Here is an 8,682-nt window from a genome sequence, read left to right on the forward strand (position 1 = left end):
GAAGATTCCGCCTGGTGATGCTCGAGGTTGCGTAAGATAATCTTCACAAAGATCTTAGCTTCACGAGGCGTTTTTGCAGCAGCAGCTGCAGAACGAAGAAATCTTGCTTCTCCCCCATTCTGCATAAGGCTTGCGTGATGCACTGCATGACGACCACCTGGTATTGTAAACTGTTTGACCAGAAAGAACAACAAGAAAAAAAAATGCATCAGTTGTTAACCAACAACAGAGAGAACACGGCACAATGTTTTGTTTTCACATAACATACCTGAAGAAGTGCAAACGCAGCGCATGCTTTGAGTGTCGAATTAGGGTTGCGCAACATTGTTACAAATCTTCCAATTTCAGCCCCACTGCAAAGAAAGCAATATATTCAAATTTTCAAATCAGTTCTTGATCAAACCACAATGGAGACTGAGAGAGGCAAAGATATTAACCTGCATCTCAAGTGCCCAGCTTCTTGTATGCGAGCTCTCTCTGTCACTTGTGCCAACATAATAGGAGTAGATAAAACAGGAGCAGCTGCAAAGATTTGAGGATCCATGAAAGTTTTAACAAAAGCTTCAATGTTTTTAAGTGCCATCGTTCTTGCCCCATCTAAGCTAATGCTTTTAGATGTGCTTTCTGATGAAGAAGTTCCGATCATCAGAGCGTATTCATCCATCCTATTGCAAATTGATAATTCAGATCGAAAACATATCAAAAGCCGTAAGAGTCGGAAAGAATTTTGGAATGTTTATTAGCTGAGTTAAATATATGAATATACCTTCCATCAAACATGTATGCCAAAGCCAATGCAGCCATGAATCGAGCCATTTTTGAGACGGAAGACAAACACAAGTGAACAAGAGCTGGAACTCCTCCTTCCTCAACAATGCGGAGTGCATTACCAGGATTAAAAGCCAGATTCCAAAGAGCTCCTGCTGCAGTTTCATGTACATCCTGAAGAAGATAAAAAGCCAACACATTGAGGTTTTATTTTCTCAGATTATCCCTTAATGACTAAGCTCAAAGCCACAAGTCTTCAGAACAAATTGCTTACCTCGGCTTCAGACCGTGCAAGTGCAATAAGTGGTGGAACCCCACCTTCACGTCCAATTGCGACACTGATGGAGATCAGAAAGAGCAATGGCAGGATTATTATCAAGGAAAATGACAGTAACAATAAATTGATAAAAAACTCCTTTGACTTCTCCGCTAACCAAAGCCATAACTTAGTGCAAGCAAAATAAAAGGTATCAGCATGTGTAACATGTTAAAGCAAGATGGTCTTGCCTTGTTATGCTTCTGCATTAATCTTTAACAAATCAGGTGACAATCTATATACGCAACACATAAAACTTAGATTAAGATGTTTTTAGCACCTGTTTGCTTCTGACACAGATAATCCCCAAAGTGCACCAGCAGCTCTTTCTTGAAGACCTGTTGATGCATTTGAGCAAGACTGCGCGAGCACCACCTAAAATATCAACAAAAGTGATCAATTCCCATTACATATGAACAATGCTATCAAATTAAAACTAATTGGAAGCATACCAAAGCTTCAACGCCACCAACTGCAGCGATAGATTCTCGATTCTTATCATCAAACGACAAATTCCATAGCGCACCAGCAGCTTCTTGTCTAACACCTTCATGAGCCGATTGTGTAAGTTGGACAAGAGCTTCTAATGCGCCTGCTTCTTGTCCAACCGCAGCATTATTATTGTTGCTGTCTCCATGAGCAGCCAAATTAGCTAAAGCACGAGCAGCCTTGAAAAGCAGAACACAGTTAGATCTCCAAACTCAACTCACAAAGAGATATTGTAAAACAAAGAAACGGAATTTACCTGTTCTTGCACTCCCTCGTACTTGCAATTCCGAGCTAACATCACAAGAGCATGTACACCTCCCGCTGTTGCGACTTCCATGCTGCATTTATCATCTGCTGCTAAGTTTGCTAATGCTCCCGCAGCTCGTTCCTAATCACATAAATAAGGTAAATCCTCCATTTAGAAAGAAGGANCTTCTAATGCGCCTGCTTCTTGTCCAACCGCAGCATTATTATTGTTGCTGTCTCCATGAGCAGCCAAATTAGCTAAAGCACGAGCAGCCTTGAAAAGCAGAACACAGTTAGATCTCCAAACTCAACTCACAAAGAGATATTGTAAAACAAAGAAACGGAATTTACCTGTTCTTGCACTCCCTCGTACTTGCAATTCCGAGCTAACATCACAAGAGCATGTACACCTCCCGCTGTTGCGACTTCCATGCTGCATTTATCATCTGCTGCTAAGTTTGCTAATGCTCCCGCAGCTCGTTCCTAATCACATAAATAAGGTAAATCCTCCATTTAGAAAGAAGGAAAATATCCAAAAATGACACTTTCTAACTGAAGATTGATTTGTCCAAACTACCACTTCTTTACAAATGGATTCACATAAACATCCTAAGATTTCTCCGTTTTAAGCAGGGTTTTAAAATTTAGTAATGATTTTTTTTTTTTTTTTGTAGAGGTATGGATATTACGATTGTATCTCTAGAAACAAAACAAAAAGGGTGAAGCTTCAAGGTGGCGAAAGCGTACCAAGACTCCATCACAGCCAGTTGGCCATCTAAATATAAGGTCGACCAGTGCCTTCACTCCTCCAGCTTGAGCAATAGCATTCTAATAGAGAAAAAAATATATATATGTGTGCTGAAAAATCGAGTAACAACAAGATTCTTATAGATAATTGGAGGACTTACCTTATGCTCTTCTCCAACAGAGAGATTCCATAGTCCACCAGCAGCTTCCTCAGCCACAAGTCTGTTCGTTGACTTTGCCAAACCAGCGAGAATTCTGATTCCTCCTTCTTCAGCAACAGACTTTGCAACATTAGCATTTACTGACAAATTTGCAATAGCCTAAAACAATCAAATAAAGAAAAATGTTAGTGTGTCCAGTCAATAGTATCAACATTCCAGTACGAAAAATGACAAGACAAAAAGAAGAAGCAACCTTTGCAGCTTCTGACTGAAGCCCTTCTCGCCATGATTTAGCAAGTTCTAGAAGAAGACGGATACCTCCATCTTTCATAACTGCTTCAGCTCTTCCACAGTCTATACTAGCATTCTCATCATCAATAACTACAAATGTTGCAAGTCCAGTAGCTGATCTCTCTTGGACATCTTCCTGTGAGCTTTGCATTAAAGTAAGCAGCAATGCGGCTCCTTGATTCAGCCAAAAATCATCCAATCCTTGTGGATTACACTCTGCAGTTCGTAGAAGCGTATGAGAGATAAACCATTCGCTCCAAAGCATAATGTCATCAACGGCTTTATCCTTGGTTGTTTTCATCAATTCTCTCCAATAGGAAAAGATCTCCTTGGGTTTCTTTGTATAACCGGCGAATATAGAAGCAAGTCCATCGAAAACGTTAGTGAACAGAGCAAGTATGACTTTTCCTTTGAAGCTGTTGGAGCTGATGAAACTTGTATCCTCTTCGAGGACATGACAGTTTAAAGCACACAATACTTTTAAGCTCTGCGACGATGTCAAGAGCCTAGAAACTGTGGAGGGACCAATGTCAGTCCTAGAGACATCTAAACAGGTTAGTTTCGGAAGCTTATCCCATTGATTCGATGCAATTGACCATTTTATGTTTGATGTCCCAGCAACAGAGAGGTACCGAACAGATACAACTTTTCCCAGAGCCTCCTCATCGACGTTAAGACAATCTAAGAACCCGAGATCAGTGAGGNATTGTGTAAGTTGGACAAGAGCTTCTAATGCGCCTGCTTCTTGTCCAACCGCAGCATTATTATTGTTGCTGTCTCCATGAGCAGCCAAATTAGCTAAAGCACGAGCAGCCTTGAAAAGCAGAACACAGTTAGATCTCCAAACTCAACTCACAAAGAGATATTGTAAAACANTGCCACGATCATTGACAATGTAGCATCTGTGATCTTCCTGCAATAGTCGCCGCTTAATTCAAGTAGATTCCTTGCTTTGAGATGTATAAGGGAATCAGCTGATTCAATCCCACGAAACCTTAAGTTATGAAGATTAACACACCTAGAAGCAAGAGAAGCCGCCATTGTAGCACCAAACTTGTGAGCACGAAGATCCAAAGAACTCCACAAACAAGAAGAAGCACCAAGACCTCTCCATGTCTTACAAGTTGACGCCAAGCTAGCTCGATCGCGATAGTTCAAACAAGTAAACAACTGAATCACTGTGTCATAAGGCAGACTAGTCCAATCAACAAAACCATGAAGAAGAATCTCAGGAGCTACTCCTAAATCCTCATCGCTAGTCTCAGGATAACTTGGCAAAACAACCTTATCTTTCCCATTTCCCTCTTCCAATTTTCTCCTTACCCTACGGCTCATTGTCTTGATCAGATATAATCTAAAAGCGCAATAAGTTATTCTTTCAGCTACCGGAATAAAAATCCAAAATTTTTGCTTAAAATATCTCTCTCAAGTCTCAACCTTGAAAACGCTGATCACAAAGGGTACGAAGACACAGATCTTTCAATAGCAGCAACAAGAGAAACAAAAAGTCTAAAGCTTTTCGCTTGGATGGCTCAGAGACTAATCAAAACCCAGTTACCATATCGAAATCAATAACACATTACATGAAACGATTAGATAAATAAAATACGAAATTTCAAGAGCTCAACCGAAGACACAAAACCCTCGAATAGACGAAAAAGAGCAAAAAATCTCTGACCTTTCTTCAACAGATTTGTATTGACATTAAACTCACAAAATGAGAAGATCAATGGGAATTTCAAAGTAAAGAGAAAGAGTGAAGGTCAGAGACAATTCAGGCGAAACCCGAAAACTGTAAGAAACCAAAAAGACCTCTCTCAAGTAAAGAAGACCTCTCTCTCAAGACCCCTTTTTTTATATTTATGTGAGGCACAAAGAGAGAGGAAGAAGAAGAAGATGATGAAGATGATGAGGGGAATTGGAAAATTCCGGGTCGGGGCTTTGAGGGAGGAAGAGGGCTTCGTGTGATGAAAACACAGCTCATATACGAATATGATAGAGAGAGACCATAAATTCACCTCCTTTGCACGGNCGGTTTTCTTTTTTTTTTTTTTTTTTCTTTTTGTCTATTTTTTCTTTCTTTCTATTGATTTTGTATTTACCTTTTTAATTATAATCTGATTTTCTGCATTTTATTGATTTAAATACATTATTTGATTTTCTTATATCTTAGAATAAATAGTATAACTAGTCAAATTTTTCCTATATATGTACATTTTTAATTAGTTAATTTATTTATTTTTGTCAGACAAATGTTGATTTTACGAAAATGTTTGGGGTTTGGACAACTAAATAATAAGAAACAGAATTGTTGTAGAAACAAAATTAAATAAAGATTATTTCTAATACAGAGGTTTTAAGAATATCCGTTTTGTTTTTTTTTTTATGTTCCAAGTTCATGAACCAAAATGAATTATGTATATAAAAAAAAATCGTTTTAGTTCACAAAAACGCAAAGTTGAGAATTTACATATTTTATAGTGATCACTCTTTTATACTTTAGTTCTGAAATCATTCATTTAAAAAAAAAAAAAACTCTTTTCGGCTTTAGTTCTCAAATCACTCATTTTAGATTTGTAATATATGTTATTAAGTAAAACATAAACATACATTTCTTTAGAAAGAAAAAAATATTGTTAATCCATACCATATCAAAGTATGCAACAAATCTTGTCGATTTCCTTTTATGACTATGCATTTAAACAAAATAAATCATTAAGTAGTGTGAAACAACAAAGGAACAATGCCACATGTGAACATCACAGTGGATGAAATTTCAGATATATTAATATTATTCCTTTTGTTAGTGATCACTTTAGTAAACTAAGTCTACCAGATTGCTGTGTCTCCACTAATCTCCACAATACAAACAAGAGCCAAAGGAGTCGAAAGAGTATTAATTATTACCATTGCAGTATTAGAAATTTAGAAATCAGAACTTGCAGTACAAAACGAAAAAAATACTAGTATTACTTTTCATAATCATAATAGTTCCCGAAATTTGTCGTGTGTATCATTACTTAATTCGTATATTTTTGTGTTATTGGTTGAAATGAAGACTAAGAGATCGGACTTTAATAAATCGAGGTTTGGTTTTGTGCATCTATCATGGTAAGAAATTAGAAAGGTTACTCTTTTTGGAAGTACTGAATTTAGAAAGGAATGAGATATATGTTGAGTTGTTTTGACCATGTTGATTATTGAATATAGGAATCGGCATCTCTTAGTACAACTCTTTTCCTTTTTTATCGACTTCTTCACTATACTTTTTATTTTACAGTTTTCGCCCGGCCCATGACGAATGTACTTTGAGAGTTAGTTGAAATCATACTGAAAAATAGATGGTGTTGGATATGGGCTTTGCCCCATATGCCAACTCGGCCCAACAAAGATTCACTAGAGATAAAAGGAAATGGGCCAACTTCGGAGGACAATCTCGGTATTTCACACAGAAAATCCTAGAGAGCCCTAACTCTACATTCACTTATAAATAGCTCGAGACATCTATTGGAAAAAGGATCCAGACCCCAGAGAATACCCAAAGAACAATACTTTGCGTGTAAAACCGTTATTGTCTTTTGTATAATCCCTTTCAGCTTCCGAGCTCGTCATTATTAGCTTGTTAGTTCTCCTGTGAATTGACGAGCTCAATCTTGACTCGTGTTAGTGACGACCTCACGTTTTTATTGTTAATTAAAGAACCAGCTTCACTCTTTCCCCGAAAATCTTTATTTACTTAGTGTTGTGCAATCCCCAGTACAAACAATTGGCGCCCACCGTGGAGCAAGAGTAGAGCGCTTCTTTTTGACGAATCAGCCGACGGTCCACATTACCACGAAGATTCAAGACTCATGACGAATTCCAGCGAAGATCTCAACAACACTTCCGAACAGCCAACGGAGCAACGATGGGGACGAAGACAAGAAATTTCCGTAAGTCCCTGATCGCGCCGACTTCCAGCGTTACCAACCTCGCGAGAAGTGGCGACCTCACGAGGAATGTCCGGACCTACAAATCCATGATCGTGCCGACCTTCGGCTCGCGCGTTGCTCATCTCGCGAGAAGAAGCGACCTCGCGAGAAATGGCGACCTCGCCAGAAGTTGTTGAACACGCAAGTCCCCGATTGTGCCGACCTCCGGCTCCAGCGTCGCCGACCTCGAGGGAAGTGCCGACCATGGAGGAAATGCCGACCTCATTCGCATCTCTCTGATCTCTCTCAATACAACGAAAACTACCAGATTTGCCGAGCAAATCCAGATCGCTCCCTCGATCCGTATTGTAGCGACTAACCATCTCCAATCCATAATTGCCGACCTCGCGATTGGTAGAACCAGAGAGCAGCGCCGACCTCCGCTTATCGAAATCTCCATCGTTCCGTGTTCCGACACCGCTCTCGTCAAACCTGCTAGTGGTTTGCGCTGACCTATGCTCGCCGCCGAGCTCAGCATCTACCTCGATTGAGGTTGCCCCAAGAAAAGTGGCTTTGATCTCGTGAGTACCCTCGTCGGAACCTGCGACCGCAGATCTTAGAGATTCCATGTGATTGCTGCCCACGATGGACCTCGGCTCAAAATGCCGACCTCCGATTCTGACAATTCCGACCTCATCCTCACCTATCTCAAGGTCGCTATAATCACCCATCGAACTAACACGATCATGTCGGCCGACCATGGGCGATCTCACACAAAGGATGATGGACTGCGTCGGCTTAGGGTTAAGAGGGAGACCAAGCAAAAGAGAGAAGAGAGAGAAAGCATAGACACAAAAATAAAAAAATAGAGAGAGAAAGTTTACCTTTTATGATGAGGAAGCAAGTGAAAAAGAAACTGCTGCCACCATGCTACCAGCGCTCGGGGCGCCGACCATGCAACAACGATCGAAGGCACCAGAAAACAACATTACCATTGCTCAAACGCCGGACGTGCCAATTCAACCTTTTGCTTCCGCACGTGACGAGCATCGTCAAACCCTAGCTCCAGCTATTGCCGACAACGAGTGGCGACATCGTCTACGTACTTATCCTAACGAAAATGCAACTGCAGGTCACCATCATCGAACATCTCAAAAACCAGGACAAACAGAGAGCCGAACGACGCCATGCTCATAACCTGGTTGAACTCTCCAATATTTTGGCTCGAGGATACCTCCCTAGCCCTCCTAGAACTAACCCAAAAAATTCATGACGAACTCGCAGATGTCGCGAGAGCTAGTCTTTTAAAATTTTCAAATACCTCGCAGCGACATGCCGACCTGGCGCTAGAAGGAGGGGGAGCGCTCTAACATAAAAAAGCTTACCTTAATCAAATCAACTGACTCCAACAATAGAGGAACAAGCACCGAGACACCATCGACTTTGGGAGCGCTCAAAGTGCCCATTCTACCTCCTGTAACAGCCATGGGTGATGTAGTAGGCCTCTCGTTAGCCACAGAAAGATCCATGAAACCACCACTTTTCACCAAACTCAAGAATGTCGTCAAAATCACGATCGTCGGTCAAACCCTTGTTGCTGAAACCAAAACTCCACTCTTCCCTAATATCAATATCGATACCGTCGAAAGCATCACCATGAGAAGTGCCGACCTCATGAGAGGTGTCGCCAAGCTCGCGACAACCAAAGCCGACATCACCGCTCAGCTCCACATCCTCTCGATCGATCTCAAAG

At 40.6% G+C, this 8,682-nt stretch overlaps 1 protein-coding gene across 1 annotated transcript in view; it reads right to left on the reverse strand.

The window, feature by feature from the left end:
* The window catches only part of LOC104793445 (protein ARABIDILLO 1-like), a 5,345-nt gene extending 992 nt beyond the window's left edge, over positions 1-4,353 (reverse strand). Inside the window, exons 1-13 of the mRNA XM_019246447.1 lie at positions 3,945-4,353; positions 2,981-3,864; positions 2,728-2,886; positions 2,567-2,647; positions 2,171-2,302; positions 2,018-2,093; positions 1,537-1,676; positions 1,365-1,459; positions 1,043-1,106; positions 767-942; positions 438-665; positions 269-353; positions 12-170 (exon numbers count right to left, since the gene is read on the reverse strand). Coding sequence (XP_019101992.1) covers positions 12-170; positions 269-353; positions 438-665; positions 767-942; positions 1,043-1,106; positions 1,365-1,459; positions 1,537-1,676; positions 2,018-2,093; positions 2,171-2,302; positions 2,567-2,647; positions 2,728-2,886; positions 2,981-3,864; positions 3,945-4,353 — 2,688 coding nt within the window. The remainder of the gene's footprint in view (positions 1-11; positions 171-268; positions 354-437; positions 666-766; positions 943-1,042; positions 1,107-1,364; positions 1,460-1,536; positions 1,677-2,017; positions 2,094-2,170; positions 2,303-2,566; positions 2,648-2,727; positions 2,887-2,980; positions 3,865-3,944) is intronic.

This window comes from Camelina sativa, chromosome 6 (assembly GCF_000633955.1).
Source record: "Camelina sativa cultivar DH55 chromosome 6, Cs, whole genome shotgun sequence".
NCBI lineage: Eukaryota > Viridiplantae > Streptophyta > Magnoliopsida > Brassicales > Brassicaceae > Camelina > Camelina sativa.